General features: G+C 49.4%; 1 protein-coding gene across 4 annotated transcripts in view; it reads left to right on the forward strand.

The window, feature by feature from the left end:
* SIK3 (SIK family kinase 3) overlaps window positions 1-21500 on the forward strand; it is a 244916-nt gene extending 223416 nt beyond the window's left edge. For 2 of the 4 annotated variants that reach the window (XM_036859699.1, XM_036859700.1), the window contains 10 exons: window positions 1996-2146; window positions 2876-3001; window positions 3268-3353; window positions 3796-3905; window positions 4915-5254; window positions 5812-6686; window positions 16341-16504; window positions 17454-17586; window positions 18432-18602; window positions 19304-21500. In XM_036859699.1, coding sequence (XP_036715594.1) covers window positions 1996-2146; window positions 2876-3001; window positions 3268-3353; window positions 3796-3905; window positions 4915-5254; window positions 5812-6686; window positions 16341-16504; window positions 17454-17586; window positions 18432-18589 — 2143 coding nt within the window. In that variant the 3' untranslated portion in view covers window positions 18590-18602; window positions 19304-21500. The remainder of the gene's footprint in view (window positions 1-1995; window positions 2147-2875; window positions 3002-3267; window positions 3354-3795; window positions 3906-4914; window positions 5255-5811; window positions 6687-16340; window positions 16505-17453; window positions 17587-18431; window positions 18603-19303) is intronic. The other 2 variants (XM_036859701.1, XM_036859702.1) reach the window with 1 other exon arrangement.
* Window positions 21501-21942: the final 442 nt, after the last annotated feature.

Here is a 21942-nt window from a genome sequence, read left to right on the forward strand (position 1 = left end):
ACTGAAAAATGGGTAGCCTGACTAGATTACTGAATTCCTTTCATTTGCTGGAGGAAATGACTCGAGAATAGCACATATTATCTATTCTTCTGGGGTATCATAGATAAAGTCCAACATGGAGACAGAAGAGGGGTCTGACCGACCTTTTCAATGCGGGAAGTGTGTAATTTAAAATTTTTAAAAAATGTAAGTGTAATTAACAACAACAACAACAAAAAACAACTGACACAACTGATGGATTTTATCTAGGTGGGGTGCCAAGTCCCTGTTTGAAGAGTGTAGTGGGAATATCAGCCTAATATGAGGCTGTCCTGAGTTTGAACATGATTGCTAATAAAAATAAAACACAGTTGATACTATCAGTGCTTCCAAAATGAGCAGCTGCGTCAGAACTGTTCCACTGAATCTACTGTGCTGGGCTGCCGTGGGTGTCAGTCTGTTCACAACCTGATCTTCTGGAAAAGCCATGAAATACCTGGACCTGGGAGTATTGCTCTGATGGGAGAGAATGTGTTTTGTGCAGACAGACCATATTAACTCCTTGAAGAACATGACTTTCTGAATGAATCAGAAATGTGTCCATTATCAGAATATATTGCAAGTGTAAGAATCAAATTTTAGGAGAAAATAGTATTTGCTTGCTTTAACTCCAAACACCTGAAGCAGAGACAGAAATAAGAAGTATTGAGGAAATACTCCTGAGAGCGGCTCTCACGATCACTGTTTCTGGAGTGCGTCTGCCAAAATCATTTGTCTTTTGTGTTACTGAACCAGATGCATGTTCGTGTTCGTTTCATCAGCTCCCTACTGTTCGGCTTCAGGTAGAGTCTGAAACAGGAGCCATCGTTAGAGAAGAGAGGGTAAAGGGCTTTCACCTGCTGCCAGAACTCTCTTGACCCCTCTGCACAGTCACCAGACCCTCCTAGTCCCTCCCTGTCTGCTGCGTTTGAACTCGCTTGTTAACCCTCTTCCTTAGCCTTGGTTCTGCTTCAGTCCAGAATGAGTGACTGGCAAGGTGGTACATCATGTCACCCATAGCTCAGTGTGATGTCATCTCTGCCCTCGACATGAAATCCTGATCCTTTCCATCAGCTGCTGGAATGCTGCCTTGGCAGTCTTTTGTCTGCTTACCTCAACCCATAAACATCTCTTTCTGATTAGGTAATAAGTATAGGTGTTAGCTTCTAACTCTGATGCTGTCTTAGGCATTCCTTATCATTGATAGCTTGTTCTTTCTTTCTGTAAGTCACTGGCTGTGTTCTGATTGAGCAGTGGGTCATTTTGAAGGTAATCCACATGATTCCTCTTTCATTAGCAGGTTGGGAGGGTGCCACTGCCCTGAGAAGTTAACTTTCACAGCAGGTAACCTTATTTGCGTTGACCAGGTACGTGCAGGATCTTGAGGCCCACATTCCTTAAGAATGGGCTGTCTCCATCTGGGGATCACAAGTCCCCATTTTCCCCACTTTAACCTCCACCCTCCGTTTTCTAGCACAAAACCTGTGAATTCCAGGCCAGACCTTTGACCCCACAGTTGACTGTAGTTTCCCTCTGGTCCATCGTACGGAGAATGCTGCTCAGGGAAAACTTCGGGTCAAACGGGTAGGTTTGCTCTAGGTTTCTAAAGGCACTAGATAGAGACATGATTATAAAAGCAAGAGTTCCTATACAGCTGGGCCTGAGGGATACTGTGAAGCTCTTCTCTCTAACCCAGTGTATTTGTAAGAACTGGATGTATTTGATCCCAGGACCTTACCGGGCTTGGATATTAAGCCAACTCAAGGTAAGTGGAAATGGAAGACGGTCACTTGGAGGCCTCTTAAGGGAAGCAGGCTAGGGAAACGACTGGCCTCTGGAGATGACGTGGAAGTGGCGTAATGTGCAGGGCTGCACGTGCAGCCAGCCAGCTTTGTGTTCATCTGGAACAGTGTCCCTAGGTGATTTGGTCAAAACCCCTGAGTCCTAGCCCCTAACCTTCTCTTCCCATGTATTCAGCTCTACCTACAAGGACTCCAACACCCTGCACCTCCCTACGGAGCGTTTCTCCCCTGTGCGCCGGTTCTCTGACGGGGCTGCAAGCATCCAGGCCTTCAAAGCTCACCTGGAAAAAATGGGCAACAACAGCAGCATCAAACAGTTGCAGCAGGTAATGGAAGAGAGGGCAGGCCTCTCTGGCGAAGCGTGGGTGACAGAGAGCAGTATTGCAGGAGGACCCGGGTGTTAAACTTCCTACCCCCTTCATGTCAGCAGCACTGAAGTTTTAGAGGTTCCAAAGCAAATAGCTTCCCGACACTCTCCTTACTTCTTGTTATGTCCAGCTTTCCCCAGGAAGGGACTACATTTTCCTCTTGTCTCTGTAGTTCATTAGAGAGGAATTTCTGGGCTTGTGTTTCGGTGGGAGGCCCCAGGGAATGTCCTTCGAAGCAACCCTGGCATTCCTCTCATGATTTATGGGCCCTGGGTCTTGCTGGAGCTTGCTCTGCATTCTTACCACCTGGCATACTCTCCGGTTGGTATGGAATGGCACTCCCAGAGGAAGGAAGCGCACCCCCAGGCTTTAGAAAGGGCCGGCTTCCTTTCTGCCTTCCTGACGACCAAGCTTCGAGTGGCATGTGCTTTGTACACAGATTTCACGCTGGAACCTTTGCTTGTACGCAGGCCATCTTGGAGTTTTCCCTTTGTTCAGCCAGAATAGAGCGTGAATGTATTTCGTACACCAATGGCTACGTAAATGGGTTAGTTGCTCCTCCAGGACACTGTTCTCCTGTGTGGCTCCTTCCGCCCGTGAGACCTGGGGGCAGGTCTGCATCTGCTGACACGCCTGCGTGGCGCGGGCCCGGCTGCATCCCATCTGTATTCACTGCTTTCCCTTCAGGAGTGTGAGCAGCTGCAGAAGATGTACGGGGGGCAGATTGATGAAAGAGCCCTGGAGAAGACGCAGCAGCAGCACATGCTGTACCAGCAAGAGCAGCACCACCAGATTCTCCAGCAGCAGATTCAAGTAGGCCTTCCCTCTTTGCTTTCTCCAGCTTCTTTGCAGTTTGCTTCCAGGCTGATTGGCCTGTGAGTTTCGGAGGAGATCACGCAGGGCAAAGAGGAGCTGAGTTATATGCGTGGTTGCCATGGTTGAGTAAAGGTAATCAAACCTTTCGATGACCAACAGTAGCGTGAATCTCAGCCACAGAGAGCTTCTTCCCTTCCTGAGAACGGGTCTTGTTAATCTTCGAGCTCACGAGTGTTTTTTCTCCTTTCCTTCATTTGTTTTAGGATTCTATCTGTCCTCCTCAGCCTTCTCCACCCCTTCAGGCTGCGTGTGAGAATCAGCCCGCCCTCCTCACCCACCAGCTCCAGAGGTAATGAAGCATGTTGTTTCATGCCTAAGCTGTTGGCCTGACTCTCATGGGCGATGCTGACTGACTCTAACGTTCATCTTGGAAGAACCCACTTGAAAAGCAGGGAGACCAGGGTCAATTTTAGCGGGCTCCTAAAATCCTGACCTCCTGTGCCGCTTCATTTTCCTAGCCCCGTGAACAAAGTAACCTGACGCCAGTGATAGAGGAGGCCAGACGGAGGCCCACAGTGACCGCTGCCTCCTTGGGAAATCTGGGGAAATAAGATGTGAATGGCTCTAAGTAGACTGTGGTGGGCGGTCTGTGCATGTCTATCTAGCCTGGAGTCTTACCAAAACCAAAAAATGTAGTTTCCGCCTGTGTGTCGAATGGCTGAAACTAACTGCAAGGTCATACTGCCACCTCAGGAAGTGCGTTTGCTCATCTGGTTCTGTTTGTTTTTAAGGTTAAGGATTCAGCCTTCAAGCCCTCCTCCCAGCCACCCCAACAACCACCTCTTCAGACAACCCAGTAACAGCCCTCCCCCCATGAGCGGCGCCATGATCCAGCCTCACGGTGAGTGGAGAGGCTTATGCCAACGGTGGTGCGCCGCGGGGAGAAGTGAGGCCTAGCCTTGCGTGCCTCAAGCCATCGATTCGGGTGGCAGCGTGACGTAGGGTTCAAGGGAGTCTGCCTTGGTTTGACTTCTTCTACCAGCTCCTTAGCTGTGAGACCTCAGGCAAGTTACTTAACTTCTGGGCACCTCAGCTTGCTCAAAGGTGACATAGGGATACTAATACTATTTACCTAATAAATATATATGTTAAATACTTGAAATAGTCTCTGGAACAAAATAGGTCTCAGTAAAGGTTGACTGTTAATAATATTTTTCATAAAACCCCCTCCAACTCTTCCAAATGAAAGGCGACTACCAGAACCTTCTCTCCTGTCATGCCTGGGTTTGGTGATCCACTGGGCACGTGGCTTCTCGCTTGTGGGTGTTTAGGTGAAGGTGAAGTTGAGTGTGCCCTAGTCTGTGTGGGCCTTCAGAGACCAGCACTCTGAGCGTTTAGTATTCCAAAAACTGAGGGTCTCTTAAGTAACGCCACCCAATCTAGATCCCCTGGAGAGTTTGAATTGCTCTCTAGGCCCTCCCTTCCTACCCAAAGTGGGGTCCCCGACGAACAACATCGGCGGGAAGAGTCGAATCTCAGATCTCATCGCAGACCCGCTGAATCAGAATCTACATCTTAGCAAGATCCCCGGGCCGTTTGTATGTGCATTAGAGTTTGAGAAGCACTGCCCTGGGTCAGAGCTACTCAAAGAACAATCTACAGACCAGCTTTCGGGCAACTTAGTGGAATGACAAATTCCTGGAATGACAAATTACTGAATCAGCATTCCGTGGGTCGGGCCCAGGAGAGCCTGTGTTTTCTCGAGTCCTCTAGAGGAGCCTTCGGCACCCTGGAGTTGGAGAAGCACTGCTCTGGGTGGTATGCAGGTTAAGCGTCCTCACTGGCTCCCATGACTTCCGGCCAGCTGGTAACCCGGGCATTTGGTCACTCTGAGGTTCCTTTCTCTCCAGGTGCTGCATCTCCCTCCCAGTTTCAAGGCTTCCCCTCCCGCAGTGCCGTCTTCCAGCAGCAGCCTGAGAACTGTTCCCCTCCTCCCAATGTGGCACTAACCTGCTTGGGCATACAGCAGCCTCCCCAGTCACAGCAGGTGACCATCCAAGTCCAGGAGCCTGTTGACATGCTCAGCAGCATGCCCGGGACAGCTGCAGGCTCTGCTGGCCGGGGCGTCTCCATCAGCCCCAGCGCCAGTCAGGTTCAGATGCAGCACCGGACCAACCTGATGGCCGCCTTCAGCTATGGGCACCGGCCCTTGTCCAAGCAGCTGAGCGCCGACAGTGCGGAGGCCCACAGGTAAGCCGGCCCAGAGTCACCCAGCCGTCTCTCCAGGTGGCCTAGGTGGGAGGAAGCCCCTTAGCAGGGCGAGAGGGGAGGAGGAAAGGAGAAGGGCTCTGACTGGGCTGTGCTCATTTCAGCCTTATTAAAATTGGGGTGGTAGGTTTGGGACGGACTTGAAATCTATATATTGACCCAGGATCAAAATGCTAATGAGACAGAGGAAGAAAAGGACAAAGCTACCTTACTATATGTCTGCAAAGAAGAAAGTGGCCAATTAGAGGAGTTGGTAAAAATGCCATTGCCCCTTGTCTGTTCTTTTAGGATTGTTTCTTTCTCTGTCACCCATATTCTAAGAGATGGGTACATCTTAATAGTTCAAGTGATGTTGCTACCTACAACCAGAGGGGACGGGTGGGGATGACGCATGCATCCCCATCTTCCCCGCCCCATCCACCGCGGTCCTCTGTGCCAGCGGGGGCTCCCCACTGAGGAAGCGTGGTAGCTGTTCCCCTGGGGAGTCTAGCACGCTTGTCACATGGATGCCTGGTACTCACTCCCTTTTGTGTCTGCAGCTTGAACGTGAATCGGTTCTCCCCTGCTAACTACGACCAGGCGCATTTACACCCCCATCTGTTTTCGGACCAGTCCCGGGGTTCCCCCAGCAGCTACAGCCCTTCAGCAGGAGTGGGGTTACCTCCCACCCAAGCCCTGAAAGTCCCTCCACTTGACCAGTTCCCCACCTTCCCTCCCAGCGCTCATCAGCAGCCACCGCACTATACCGCGTCGGCGCTGCAGCAGGCCCTGCTGTCCCCGACGCCGCCGGACTACGCACGACACCAGCAGGTCCCCCACATCCTCCAAGGACTGCTCTCCCCCCGGCACTCGCTCACCGGCCACTCGGACATCCGGCTGCCCCCGGCAGAGTTTGCACAGCTCATCAAGAGGCAGCAGCGGCAGCAGCAGCAGCAGCAAGAGTACCAAGAACTGTTCAGGCATATGAACCAGGGGGACGCAGGGAGTCTGGCTCCCGGCCTCGGGGGACCGAGCATGACAGAGCGCCAGGCTTTACCGTATCAAAACGCTGACTCTTACCACCACCACCACCACACCAGCCCCCAGCATCTTCTGCAAATCAGGGCGCAAGAATGTATCTCGCAGGTTTCCTCCCCCACCCCGACCCACGGTTACGCTCACCAGCCGGCGCTCGTGCACTCGGAGAGCATGGAGGAGGAGTGCTCGTGTGAGGGGGCCAAGGATGGCTTTCCGGACAGGAAGAACGTGAACACGTTGACCAAAGGTTGCCACGACGGCCCCCTGCTCATGAGTACTGGCGGACCCGGGGACCCTGAGTCTTTACTAGGAACCGTGAGTCATGTACAGGAGTTGGGGATACATCCGTACCGACAGCCAGCTGCTGCGTTCAATAGAAATAAGGTGTCCAGCCGAGGTAAGAGCCCTGCAAAGTCCAGTCCCGGGCCAGTCTGCCCTCATTCAGTTAACTCAGCAGTATTACCTTTTTTCAGCTAGTACTCTGGGTTCCTAAGAAAAAAAGAATTCCTGAGAAGACCTTCAGCACCTTTTAGGGGAGAAGCACGTAGAAAGTGGGTATTTGGTGGGGAAGGGGATCTGTTTTCAAACTTAAAAGAGAGTGATAGACAATTGACATATAGATAGTGCAGTCAGTAAGGTATATTACCTGTTTCCCATATTCATACCGTGGTTCCTTAGAATCCAGAGTTTCTCGGCTGTCATCAAAATAGCTAGCTTTAACCTCTGCGGTAGAATAAAAGTCAGTCGGTGCTAAGGAAATAGGATTTAGTGTAAATAGCGTTGAACTAAGAGTCAGGGCCCCTCAGTCCTGGACACGCCTGTGTTACGAATGCAGTGACCTTGTCACTTAAACCTCAGGTTCTTATTTCCTCATCTGTGAAAAAGGGCAGGAGGAATAACGGTCCTTTGCAGAGTATTTGTGAAGATTAAAGCATACACGTATGTTTTATGTTTATACATAATGTTTGTGTGTGTGACACAGAGAGAGGGAGAGAGAGGCACACTTGATCATCTGAAGGTATGATGTAAATAATTTGAGGTATTATTATTACTCTGATCACTTTGTTAATAAGCTAAACACAGAATATTACAGCATCATAAGGGACCCCATGCCATTTCATTTAGTATCACTGTATAATTAGTGAGTACATTCACTTTCATTTGGGAGGAGATTGGGATTACTGTCAGTAACTTATACTCAGAAGACATTGTTCCACTCGTGTCATGGCATTCACCCTACTCGAAATCTGGACTGACATCCCTCCCATCATGGTAGATCTTGAAAAGGAGATCTATGAAATATACAATGAAATATACAACCCCGAAGCTGGGCATTGAAAATGAAATATACAACCCCGAAGCTGGGCACTTCTCCCATCCTCCCCTTCTTGAAGCTGCCTGCCTCTCCTGCCCTGTCCTTTTAAAGTCAGCACACAAAACTCAACTCCTGGGGGAACTGGGTCCGCTGGCACAGAGCAGGATGGAAGACCCAGCTCTAAATCAGTTTATGTGCAGAGGACCTGGTGCATTCGGGTTGTGCTCATTAAGCACTGATAGGGATGTGGTTCCCTAAAACTCCAGTTAAATCCTGGGCTTTTGAGCAGGTGGGTGCCGTCCAGTTTGAGGTCTGCACCAGTCAGACGTATCGTGTCCACCTGCCGCTGCTGCGTTTTTAGGCAGACGTAGGATGGTGGGGGGTTTCGGAGCCAGGCCGTATGTGGATTGGCTGACAGACTTGGGGATGTTTAGGCTTGGGGGAAAAAAACTCAGGAGAGCTATCATGCCTGTCAGATGGAAAAGGTATGGGCTCATATTATGGGGCAGAATCAAGATCGGGATAGAAGTTGCAGCAGATTTCAGTCCCCTGGGGAAGACCTTCCTGAGAACTTTCCAGAATAGGCTGCTCAGCAGCCTGGGAGCTTCCTGTGGCTGGGAGTGTTCTAGCAGAGGCAGCTTGACGGCATCAGGGATGCTGTGGGAAAGCTTCCTGTGCGAATGACAGCTTTCACCAGAAAAGGAGAAAAGCTGACACTTCGTAGTGCTTTCCACGTGCCAGACGCCAGATGCTGTTCACGTATGAACTTGTCTAATCCTCACAAATCTTACTGTCTCCATTTTACCAGTGAGGCACCTGAGGCCCAGGTTAAGTGATTTGCCCCCAGGGCCCACCGCTCCGGAGAGCTACTCACTTCACGCCAGCAGATACTCGCTGAGCACACGCTGGGTGTGCAAGGCTCGGGGCACGAGCGAGCGAGCACACAGTGCACACTCCCCGCCCGCACCCTGGATTACCATGTGTGAAAGTAACCTTTTGAAATATTTTTCTTCAAAAATACCCTCTCTGAATTCCCTTCACTTTTCCCTCCTGTGTGACTCCTATGTACAGGAAGACCAGGGGGCTTGAATTCACCTGTGTCCCCTGATTGTCAGAGGAACCCCCTTTCGGCGGGCTTGCAGGTCTATCTGGTGCCTGCAGGAAGGCAGGACGTGGCTGGTCCAAGTGCTGTGGGAGACCAGGGGAGGGACAGGCCAGTTCTCAGTCGGAGCAGGGGCAGGTTTCCCGCAGCAAGTGACATTTGAGTTGGGTCTTGGTGGATGGAAAGGATTTTGCCGTTTGGATTTAGGGGAGAAGCATGAGGAAAGACCAGCGGGTGGGAGTGTCTCAGGGACGTTTTTGGGGGGAAGCAAGCTGCCTTGGTCGGTGTGAAGTCTAGTCTATGTGAAGGAGTTAATAGACGCTAAGGGCCAAGGTTTCCTGAAATCCAGAGGATGATCTGCCTCCAGCGGCTCCCCGCGGCTTTAAATCACTTCACTCCACTTCAGACCGAAACTTCAGTCAGGATTCTTTTGACGAGTCCCTCCCACCTCTTCCCCAAGCTGAGTGACTACGATTACTTCTCCTTCTTCCTTCCCCCTGCCTTCTTCCATCCGCCGCCATCGCCGCCATCATTCTCCGCAAGCATCCTTTCTGGTTTCTGGAAGAGTCAAGCCATAAGTACACCCCTAAAGGTTTCAGCTCAAAACTACCCTGTCCTTGTTGCCTCGTGATCAGTTTTGCTTCCCCCCAAAGCCCTCTTTATTCTTAAATCTTCTTTTCCTGACCTTGGATGCGAGCTTTTCTAGAAGCCCTAGTCTGAGCTCCTGCCCTGCTTGCCAGTGTACGGTAGAGATGATCCTTCCCGTCTCTGCCCAGTTTACTCTCAGCTCACTCTTCAACTTAGCTACGGCGTATGCCTTTTCTTCAATACTATTCACCTTGCCTCTTTCTAACCTCTTTCGACTTCTATTTTGAGACTTTTGGAACCATATATACAATTATCTTTAACAAATAAAGCCCCAAGTTTATTACCCTGTGAGTTTAGAATCCAGTATAGTAAAATAATGCAATAGAGAAAAAGTAGCCCAGGGAAGCCCAAAGCCACTCCAGAGTTAAGAGTTACAATCCCTCTGGGGATGTACCTATGTGTGTTTAAAACTTCTTCTTATCCTGAAGTGTCCCCATTGTCCTTACCTTAAACCTGTGACCACCCCGGCACCTAACCGCACCTCCCTGTCTTCATCTGCGTCGTGAGGGATGTTAGCTAGATGCCCCCTCTGAGAAGGTGTTTGCAGTTGGTCTGCTCTGGGCTTGGTGCCCTCCAGCCAGTTACTCATTTATTGTTCACAACCAGCTTGGGCGTATGTCTTACGATCCCTTTTACAGGAGAAACTAGGCTCCACAATCTCTTCCTGCTTTAACCTGACGTGATTCTACTCTTTTAAAAACATGAGAGCTCAGAGTTTTACAACCGCCAAAGAATCATCCGATAATTTGCCCTTCCTTCTGCCAAGAAAGGGTTGTGATGTGCCCCGCCCGCCACCCTGCAGGCACGTGGGTGCAGCTCGTCCTTGTTTATGTCTTTGTGGGGGGACGCCTGCTGCTTGCTCGTAGTTACACACGGGCTCCCAAACACTTCATGTGTTACTTCTGTGATAGAGCGAATTCAGCGAAATTTATTGAATGACTAGATCACACAAGACTGTATTCTAGGTCCAGTGGGGAATGCAGGGATGAAAAGGTGGAGAACCTGCCCTCAGGGAGCTTGTACTGGGGGCTGGGGGTCGGGAGAGACAAGCTCATAAAGAGACTTAAATGAAGCGCTACGTAATGAGTTCTGTAAGAGGTATAATTATAACGAGCAGAGCTACTGGCATCTTTCTAAAATTTCTTAAGGGTAGATTATCAGGGATTGCTGGTGTTAGTCGAGGAAAATTACATGCTATCGTTATCAGCGGCCATGCTTACCTATGTCTTTTACAGCCGTATGCCACCAATCAGTGCGGGGCCAGGCGCAGCCAGAGTGCTGAGCAGGCAACGTGCCAAAGGTCTGTTTGTAACGCGTGGAAGTTTCAGGGCTAGACATGCCCCATGCTGCCTGTAATCTCCCGTCTGCCACTCCAGAAGTAGAAGTAAGGTTTATCTTCCCTCTGTAGTATTACATACACTTGATTTTTTTTTTTTTTTTACTTTGCAAATAAATATGATAGCATAACCGGTTTTACACAGTGAGATTACCAGCTTGAACTCACAGAGAAAACCACATCCTCTACTCGGAGCCCACTCAGCTTCAGCAGCATTGGTGGACTTCAGGCCTCACAGAGGAGTCAAACGATGACAGACCGGGAGGGTTTACCCCTCGGAACCTTTAGGAGGGATATGCACAACATGTCATTTCTCTCATTTTCTCTTAAAACCCAGTAAATGAGTAAGGACGAGTCAACATTGACAGATTCAATAGAGAGTTGTGCAAGCTGCCCCGAGGTTCCCTGGGTAGGTGGGTGCTGTGCTTCGTGTCCGTTTGTGTATTTTTTCCCCTTGCGTGATCAGATGGTCATCCTTCCCCCTGTACTGTCTCAGCTTTACTTGGGAAAATACCCAAGAATTCTGCTCCCAGCAATCCTCTTTCCGCATTATTTATATATCCTGTGGTGAGCTTGATAGTTCCTCCAGCTGCTGAATTGGCATAAAGAATGCCAAAGATTTGAGCCTGAATTTCCCGTTCCTTGGCCAGTGGGTTGGTCTGTTTACACACATGCCCCCATTCCCCTCCCCCCAGCTGCCAAACTGGTCAAGGGTCTCACCTATAGAGTGTCACAGGGGACTTCTAAACGCAGGACTCAACATTCTTACTAAAAATAATACTTTTCTTGTGTAGTCCTTTACAGTTTATTAAAGACCCTTACACATGTGTTAGCTGTTGAGCCCCCAAACAGCCCTCATTTTTCAGATAGGGAAACTGAGGTTAGGAGAGATTAAATGACTTATTCAAGTTCATACACTGTTTGTGATGGAGTTGGAACCTGACTTCAAGTTTCCCGAATTCCTAGTCATATTCTTTTATGCCTCCTTGCCTCCCATTCTACCCCTTCCAAGTATATCTGCCAAGCAAAAGATGCCAGCCCTTCCAGATCTTCAACCTGTGAGTTATATTGAAATTTGAACAGACAGAGCCCTGGTTTGTTACCCAACTCCTATTAATAGGCTTTTTTTTTTTTTGGCTGCGTTGTGTCTTCGTTGCTGCACGCAGGCTTTCTCTAGTTGCGGCGAGCGGGGGCTACTCTTCGTCGCGGTGCGCGGGCTTCTCATTGTGGTGGCTTCTCTTGTTGCAGAGCGCGGGCTCTAGGCGCGCAGGCTCAGTAGTTGTGGCTCGCGGGCTGTAGAGCGCAGGCTCAGTAGCTGTGGCACACGGGCTAAGTTGTTTCGCGGCATGTGGGATCTTCCCGGACTAGGGCTCAAACCGGTGTCCCTTGCATTGGCAGGTAGATTCTTAACCACTGTGCCACCAGGGAAGTCCTTAATAGGCTTCTTTTTCGTCTAGTTTTTTTGTTTGTTTGATTTTGGTTTTGTTTTGTTTTGTTTTTTCGGCTGTGCCTCGAGGCTTGTAGGATCTTTGTTCCCCTACCAGGGGTTGAACCTGGGCCCTAGCAGTGAGAGCGCCGAGTCTTAACCACTGGACCGCCAGGGAACTCCCTTTCGTCTAGTTTTTAACTTCCATTTGTCGCTTCTAAACCAGAGGCTTCTTTCCTGGAAATTAAAGTTTCAGTGACTCACTTATTCACTTACCTATGGGTAAACTGCCCCCATAATTCTGGAAGTAGGATTCTGTGATAAAATCATTTTCTTGTTTGTTTTTGTCAACTGGTTCATTGTGCCCCAACCACTCAGAAGTAACATCTCTGAAATGAGTATGAGTCTTTACTGAGCTCATAACAGAGTACCAAGCTCAAGTAAGCCCTTCACCCACCTGTGGCGTAAGTCCTATTTTACAGATGAAGAGACGGAGGCCCAGGGAAGTCAGGTAACTGGCCCAGGATCCCCCACCTCAGGAATCCTGGTGAAGCCAGGATCCAAGCCCGGGTCTTCCTGACCCCAGAGCTAGTGCTTCTGAGCTCTAGGCCGGGGAGTCAGAAAGACTCGTCATGTGATTTGTCAAGCAATAGCTCGCTCTGTCTTGGTGGCACTTTCAGGTGTGTTGGCACCAGACCCAAAGGCTGTGAAGAGAGCAGACTAGGAGGACAGAATCCATGGGACCTTCCCAAAGGCAGGGCCAAAAGGAGGGTGGGTGTTTGGGTTTGGAGAAACCCCATTCTCAGGAATAAAAATAGATTTAAAAAAGAGAGGTGGGTTGGGGGAGGGAGATTCAGCGTACATATCAGATAAACACATTGAGGCCTCTGGAAGAGGTGGGAAGGAACCAAATGTCAAGAACCAGGGCTTAGGGCTTCCCTGGTGGCGCAGTGGTTGAGAGTCTGCCTGCCAGTGCAGGGGACGCGGGTTCGAGCCCTGGTCTGGGAGGATCCCACATGCCGCGGAGCGACTGGGCCCGTGAGCCACAATTGCTGAGCCTGCGCGTCTGGAGCCTGTGCTCCGCAGCGGGAGAGGCCGGGATAGTGGGAGGCCCGCGCACCGCGATGAAGAGTGGCCCCCGCTTGCTGCAACTGGAGAGAGCCCTCGCACAGAAACGAAGACCCAACACAGCCATAAATAAAAATAATAAATACATAAATTTAAAAAAAAGAACCAGGGCTTATACATGCCGTTAGCCTTGCCATTTCCTCACGTTTGATAATCATCCTTTAAAAATCTTTAAACAGGAGAGCTCTCGTGTTTGTCTTTGGGAGAGCAAGGAGGTGCAGCTCATGAGATTTGCATCCAGCTCTATAGTCCAGAAAAAAGGAGCCCCAAGGAATTGAGTGGATGGGGTTAGCCATCAAAGAAGAAAGTATAGGCGTTAGAAAACACTTCGGAAAAGTAAGAAGCAGCTATTCGTGTTCCTTCCTGTCAAAGCAGACTCAAGAGCCAGTCCCTCGCTCCACAGAGGCAGCCTTGCACCACTTCCTGCCGGTGGCTTTTGTTTGGCCCTGCGGCCAGCACGTGAGCTATGTCCACTGAGAGGAATCGGGCTGGGTGGGTAGGATGGGTGACCTAATCCCACGGAGCAAGTCCTGGCGTAGGCTTTCTTTTATCTTCCTCTCGCTGCTGGCTTTCAGCTTTCAGTAGCAGAAGAGGTGGCTCCTGGCTCTTCCTTTGACCTCTTTGCTCAAAGAACTTTCAAAAAATTTCTCACTTGACTTCATTTTTGGTAGTTTGGAAGCTCCCATCCTTTCACTTTTCTCCAGAGTGTTTTGCATTACCAGCAACGTGCATGTCACTTTGTTCCCCTTCCTTCCCGTCCTGTCTCAGCCCCTGAACCCAGGCCTCACCTTGATGGTTATGGAGATCATTTGAATATAGATACCTGAAACCCTTTAACCATCACTCAAGCAGCACATTTTACTTTCGTTATTCAAATAGATACTGGGATGGTACAGTTAGCATTAGGACTGTATTTCCTATTAAAATTTGTTTAAAAGCCTGGTCTCGCTAAGGTACAGTTCATCAGGAGATAAGCCCAGTAGTTGCCAGGGAGCTTTAACCCAGAAAAACCAACCAAGCAAAGAAAACGTATGTTGAAGTTCTAGGCTCTTAAGGACTGGAGCCAGAAGTGCCACCAGGAGGATCCTGTCAATTTAGGTGTGGCCCTGGTATTCTTCTTGACCATCCTTGGTCAAGAAGAAGAAATACTCAGTCTTCATGAATTCCTCTTTCTCTCCAAAATCCAGTCCACAGGGCTGTATGACTCTGACAGGTGGCTAACCCACATTAAGAGAGTGTTTATTAATATCAGTTAAAGAGATTATTATTAAACACTGGGAATAGGACAATGTTCTGGAATAGTGAAGGCTCACAAACATGCATAAAATACAATTCTTGTCCTCAGAGAAGTTGCAGTTTAATATGAATAATTAAGACAAGTATGCAACTGAAGATGGTGCCAGGAATAACATTAGAGTAATCAGAGTCCAATAAAGTCTTCTGCCATTTAAAGAAAGGAAAGATCTCTTTCTGTTTGAAAGGGAGAATTTCATAAAAATTATAATATTTGAGCTGGACCTAGAAGGATGAGTTGATTCGGATTGGCAGGAATGGAAGTAAAAGAGTCAAGCATTTCCAGAGAGAGAGAACAGTGAGAGAAAATGCACTGAACTGTCCGTGGTCCCATTTGACCAGAGCTTAGAATGTAGAGGAGAGTCGCGTGGCATACTCATTGGAAGAGAGGCTGGGACGGTGTTGTGAAAATGAGGGGTTTGGGCTCCCCTATAGAAAGGTTAGTCTTTGTAGGGCAGTGCTAGAGGGATGGTTAGGAGGCTATTATAGTGATCCAGGCAAGAGGTAACAGGAGGTAACACTAGTGTAACAAGAGGTAACACTACCTCAGTGGAAGCAGTGAGATTAGTAAGAAAGAGACTGAAGTGACCAACATTGGAGGGGCACATTCTTCTGACTTAAGGTGATGTGGAACCGAGAGTAAGGAATCCATATGAACTCCACAAGCTCTTCATACCCAGAAGATAGGAAAGTAGGCACCAAAACCAGGATGTCTGAAAGAGATTGTGGGGGAAGCTGATGAGTTTAGAACTGGGCATGTTGAGTGTTAGCCATCCAGGGAAAGATACCTAGTAAATAGTTAGAATTTTGGATCTGGAGCTTAAAAGAGCATTTCAGTAATTCTTTATATAGAAGCAGTGTAGTTGAAGTCGTGAAAATAAATGATACTGTCAAAGTAAGTGTGGGGAGAGAGAGACGGTCAAGGATAGAAATGTAGGGACTTCCCTGCTGGCGCAGTGGGTTAAGAATCCGCCTGCCAATGCAGGAGACACGGATTCGAGCCCTGGTCTGGGAAGATCCTACGTGCCACGGAGCAACTAAGCCTGTGCGCCACAACCACTGAGCCTGTGCTCTAGAGCCCACGAGCCACAACTACTGAGCCTGCGTGCCTAGAGCCCATGCTCCGCAACAAGAGAAGCCACTGCAAGAAGCCCGCGCACCACAATGAAGAGTAGCCCCCACTAGCTGCTCTCTGCAACTAGAGAAAGCCGGCGCACAGCAACAAAGACCCAACGCAGCCAAAAATAAAAATAAAATAAATAAATAAAAAAAAAAAAAAAAAAAGGATAGAAATGTAAAGAGCGAAGGAGCCATGGAAGGAGCTGGGGGCAGCAGTCAGAGGAGGAGAGGAGGGGACTGGGCGGTGTACGGAGGGGAAGCCAAGGAAGGAGAGAGAGGCGTCCACAGGATGGAGGCCATCCTCCTAGGCCAGAGGTCCTGAAAGCTCCAAGAATGATTCTTCTGTGCATCTAGGTGTGGGAACATAGCACTGTCAAATCAACAGAGAAATGAAGAAAAAAAGAAAAGGTTCAGTGTGATCCAGCCAACCACTGATATGTGGGATTTTTTTCTCCTGAGGGTATGACCCCTGCAAGAGAGAGCCTCAGCTTTGCTGTAAGACTTAGGGTTGGCAGGCTGGTCCAGGCCCCTCTGAGCACCACCCGCCAGCTGGGGATTAGCGGAGAGTGCACATGTGGTCCTCACCATTGCCCACTGTCCCTTGCGAGACATTTCTTTGGTGAGAGTTGCCAGCGTTGGGAGAAACTCTAGGTCTGCTGACCCTATTTTGCTCTGTCTCCTCAGAGTCTGTCCTAGGGAACTGCATGGATAGAAGTTCTCCAGGACAAGCAATGGAGCTGCCAGATCACAATGGACTTGGGTACCCAGCACACCCCTCAGTCAGTGAACACCACAGGCCCCGGACCCTCCAGAGACACCACACGATCCAGAACAGTGACGATGCTTATGTACGTTGGCCCCCTCCTGCTTTTCGGAAGTGGGATCCTTGAAAACAGAACTTAGGAATGTGGGGTAGCATCTACTCTCACTCTCCTCAGCCAGAGCCCAGCGCCTCTGGGCACTAAGGGAGCATTTCTTTGAATCACCGTAACAAGCAATCCTAAACTCCAGGAGAATCTCCGTAGAATCCGAACTCCACATTAGAGACTGAGGAATCAAGAACGGTTTGCCATCTGTTTCCTCTAGTCTTAGTTATTGAACTTCTCCCCAGACAGTCTAAACTCAGGCCCCAGCAAATGAGCCTTCAGGCTCTTGGTTAGTTTTCTGGCAGCTACATTGAATTTATTCAGATAAGGGAGCTAATCCACGCGGCAAAGGCAAAGCGTTGTTTCCTTAGGGCAGACTCGTAGGCAGCGCTGTCTAATACAGCAGCAACCAACCCCATGTGGCTTTTCAATCTTAAATGTAATTAAAACAAAATAAAACTTAAAACTGAGTTCTGTAGTCACACGAGTCACATTTCAGGGCTCAGTAGCCCTGGTGGCTGCTGGCTTCCTATTGGACGGGGCAGGCACAGGACATTCCCATCCTTGCAGGGAGTGCTGTTGACAGTGCGGTCCTAAGACAAACTCCTCGTGGTGATGAGATAGGTCAGCAGCCTAGCACTGGAGGGCCATGTAGATGTCAAGGGCATCTGACCACCAGCTGAGATTCACCGTGCCCCTCCCTTCCCACCCTACCCCCACCCCCAGCCTCAGCTTCCCGCACGGTCACCATTGCAGCGTCCCCCTTTAGCTGGCCCTGCAGAGGAAGGCAGTCTGGGTGGTAGTGCTTGGGACTGGTGCTTGAGGCCGGCCATTGCCTGGGCTCTTTTGGAGGGCACAGCTGTCTCTAAGGGTCCCTGAGAGTGGCGCGTTTCCTGATATCCTTACTTCTTTTCCTAACTGTTTCCTGCAGGTGCAGCTGGATAACTTGCCTGGCATGAGTCTCGTGGCTGGGAAAGCACTTAGTTCTGCCCGGATGTCAGATGCGGTTCTCAGTCAGTCCTCGCTCATGGGGAGCCAGCAGTTCCAGGATGGGGAGAATGAGGGTGAGGGGTGTTATGCGTGGGGCACCCCGGAGAAGTTCCTGGAGGGGCCCGCCTTTCATCTTCACCAGTGACTACTCCCCTCTTGTATAAACAGCCCATGGGAAGCCACAGCATCCCTACGGGGCTCTGGATACGACCTTTCCCCAGTTCTCTTCCACCGAGTGTGCGTGCGTGAAGGAGCACGCCTCCTGGCTGAGGGCAGGGGCATCACGCTTCCGTCTGCAGTGCTTTGTTAAGATGCTCCTTCAATAATTCTTTTTCTGGTTCTGATTAGAGGGCACCGTGTCCCAATGTCTGCCTCCCTTTAGAACCAGTAGAGGGAGGGTATCATAGTTGATATAAAGCCCAGGCTCGGGAGTGGACAGGTCTGCAGTAAATTCTGACTGTCCTTCACCGGCTCCACAGGTTAAGGCACTTAACCTTTCTGAGCCCCAGGGTCCTCCTCTGTAAAGGGACAGAAACAACAGAGCCCCTGTCCTAGACTGTGCTGTGAGCATTAACTAGCTTGGGGAGTTTGAAGTGCTTAGGCCCGTGTCCTGAGTACAGAGCGTGCCCAGGAGTCAGTGCCTGCCAGCCGCGAGGGTGTCCTCCACACCACAGGAGCTGACAGTGCTTGACGGCGGGAGACTGTAAAGGAAGAGGGCAGAACAGACACTGGGGACAACAGGAAGGAGGCTGGCCCCCAGCCACGGTCACTAGCCAAACCGAGGGCCTGCTCTGAGCTAGAGTTCAGGGCTGAGAGTCAGGCTGCGGAAGGTTCAGACTTCTCTTCCACCCCTGCCTACCTCTTGCCCACCTGCCACCCCGCTCCCTGCAAATCTCCCATGTTTCTTCTGGTCTTGCAGAATGCGGGGAGAGTCTTGGAGGTCATGAGCACCCAGACCTGACTGATGGCAGCCAGCATTTAAACTCCTCTTGCTACCCGTCCACATGTATTACAGACATACTGCTCAGCTACAAGCACCCCGAGGTCTCCTTCAGCATGGAACAGGCAGGCGTGTAGCAAAGGATGGAGAGTGAGTATCACCCTGGCCGGGGCCAAACCAGCCCTTTGGCCCAGTACCAGCTCCTGATCCCATCAGGAGATTCCCTTCCATGTGAACTTGAGCCAGTGAACTTGACAACGCCACTCTTCCCGTCAAGGTCTTTGTATCTTCCTGTTCCTTCATTAAGCACCATGCTAGTTGTTTGGGGAGTGGATGCTGGCCATAGTCCCTTGGTTGAATTATGGGGGATAAGACGTGTTATAGGTGCCATAGCCTCCACAGAGTAAGTGAGCTTAGGGCTTCAGAGGACAGACGGGACCTCTGGCCAGGGTAATGGGAAAGGAGGTGACCCTTGAACTCAGTCCTGAAGGATGAAATTCAGCAAGAAAACATGGCCAGCCAGATTTTGTTAAGGCTGTGCTGCAAGTGGCAAAATATTCCAGAAATGTGTGATCAGAGGCCAGTGGTAGAAAACGGGTAAACAGTCCAGTCTGGCTGGAGTAACGCCTAAACGCACACAGCAGGTAGTATCGGTTCTGTCTTTGAAAATTCATTGACAGAAAAGACTTGATGAAAGTTAAGCCATCTGGCAAATCCATACTAGGCAAAACTCTTTAAATATCTGACTGAGGTAAAGTGCACCTATTTTTTTTTCTTTTTTAAGTTTTCAGTGGAATATATGAGTCTCTCTCTTTTGAAACTAATTCTCTGTGTCTGCTGCTCTGTTGCAGGTTTATGTACCGCGCGGGAATGAGAAGGTTGACGTTAAACCACCAGTATCGAGCAGCATCGCGCCAAGTTGCCCTTGTGCTTCCCTCCACCCAGAATGTCGGCTCCTTTCCTCACATTTGGTTCATCAGCGTGCCGTTCTGTTGGGTTCTGAGGGGGGTTTTGCCACGTTCGCCTGTATGACCAAGTCACCAAGGAAATAAACAGGAACTCCATGTTCGCCACCTTTCGTGAAAGTGTATTTGGTGTATCTGAGTTGGTGGTTTTGTTTGGTTTTGATTATTTTTGATTGTTTTTTTTTTTTTAAGTATGTTTTCTTTTGGAGGTGATTTTCTTTCTTTTCTTTCTTTCTTTCCTTTTTTTGAGACAGAAGAGCAAAGCAGTTAGTGTACGGGGGCCGGGGGTGCAGAGCCACTCCCCTCCCTGGCCTCCGTCCCACAGAGTGCCCCCCAACCTCTGCACTGCTGTTCCGCAGGAGCAGAAGCTAGAGGGGGACATCCTCTGGAATCTTAGCAGCTGGAGAAAGAGACAGAGGAAGGGATGACAGCCTTTGGCCCTTGGAGAGCAAAAAGAGAAACCCCAAGCCTGGAACCTGGAGAGGTCTTTGCTGCTGGGATCCACTGAAGAACATGTCTGGCCCAGCCAAGGTCATATGAGAATGTTAGCACGGAGGCTGCGAGTGGCCTGGCATTGATGGGTTGCCAGTTAGAACATCTGTTTGGTGTGTAACTCGGCTCCCCTCTTACAACCTGGAAAGTTGGTTGCCTTTATCTTCCTGCTGGTTCCACCCATGGACTGAACACCTGACAGTGGTACACTATGCTTTTGTGTCACCTTTTATTCTCATTTTCTATTGTGCTATAACAAGGATTGTTGCTCCATATATATATATATATGGATGTAACTGTATACATCCATATATACATATATATAATGCTTTTCCTTTTCAGCCTCTTTGTCACAGGCAAGAAGAACAGGAGGTTGTCTTGGGTCCTGCCTCTCTCCTAACTTCTCCTTCTCCCTGGGCATCCTCAGCCCCTCTTTTAATTCTTGATCATGTAGGAATTGTTTTTGGTAAATGTTGATATTATTGTTATTATTATTGTTATTATTATTATTAATAAATAAAAACAAAAGGAATTTTTTGTTTAAAAGAGAAATGTTTAACCAGATTCTGTTCTATTTGAATTGTGACTTGCACCTTTTGTTCAAAGTATTTTATTTAGACCTTGTAATTGTGAACAGTTCTCACTCGTGCCAGTGACAGATGTAGTGGTCTCCCTTCCCCCAGCTGAAGCAGTGCATATGCAATAGCTATTATTTGTGTCATTATCTTTATTTTTCTTCACTGTTAGAAACCAAAGTCTTCTCTGCTGGCTGGGGGCTGACAGAGGATCTGGGTTATCGCCTTCCGATCTTCAAAACAAGGAAGAGGTGTTAAATATTCTGACTCTTGATCCATTTTGCTGGGAAAGCAGAGTAAAAGGTCCCCCGGCCCCTCCTAGTCTTTCATCCTGAATTTGCACAGAAGAAAGCGGGTTCCCAGCATGGCCATCCTGGTGTTGCTGACAGGATTCCCATGCAGCTTGTCCTTCTCACTGATGTTGGCAGCTCGGCTCCTGGACCCAGTATCCCTCGAGTGGGTTTCTGCAGTGCAAGAGCCTTTCTTGGGATCTCTCTGTGTCTCCTTGGTCCCCAAATCCCCTCCACTGGGTGGGGCCACCAGCTGCTCACCTTCTGGAAGCAATGAGATAGCCCAGACAGCCACTGTTGACTTCTCCGGGCTCGTTGCAGTTCCCATGCTGGCCTCCCACCCACCACGTGCTCAGCCTGTTCTGTTCACGGTGCTGATGGACGAGCAGACTGCCGCCCCCCTGCGACCACCCAGACGAAAGCCAGTGAGCCTATTAACCGTGCCATCTTGCGAACTACACTTTTAAAAAATCATTGCTTTGTATTGTAGTGACCAATATGCGCAGTATATGTTGAATGTATATGAACATACTTTCCTATTTCTGTTCTTTGAAAATGTCAGAGTATTTTTTTTCTTTCTCATTTATGTTGAACTAAAAAAGGATTAAAAATCTCCAGACCCAAGTTGCAGTAAGACCTTTAGTCGTTTCTTGGTGGGCACTTACAACTTTGTAACTTGGTTGGACAGTAGGGGATTGTGCAAATAAACACCTGATTATGATCTTATGCTGATAAGTTTCTTGCCTGGTGGTTTGGAGTCTAGTTGGGAGAAACGTTCAGGCTGGAAGCTGGAATGCTGGAGGCTGAGGACGTGTAGCATGGGGCTTTGAGCAGTGCTTTATCTCACCCCGCCTTGCGAGCCGAGCATTCTCTAGAAGCCTGAACTCGGCTCCACGCTGGGTTGTCAGGCACCTGGCTTGGACTCTGGCCCCTCAGAAGGGAACGTTAAGAGTTTGCTGAGTCGGGTGGAAAACAGATTCCTTGAGAGCGTACTTTTGAAGGAGTAAAAGGAGGACCTCAGAGAGTTGGCACAGGCTGGGGCCTTTATGGGGTGACCTCGGTCAGCCCAGTGATACGATCAACTCTAAGTGTTAGGATGGAAGGGGACTTTTGCTATAGTTTTCCCCCTTTTTCCACGGCTGGACTCCAGAGGGCAGGGTAGAATTTC

This window comes from Balaenoptera musculus, chromosome 8, assembly GCF_009873245.2.
Source record: "Balaenoptera musculus isolate JJ_BM4_2016_0621 chromosome 8, mBalMus1.pri.v3, whole genome shotgun sequence".
NCBI lineage: Eukaryota > Metazoa > Chordata > Mammalia > Artiodactyla > Balaenopteridae > Balaenoptera > Balaenoptera musculus.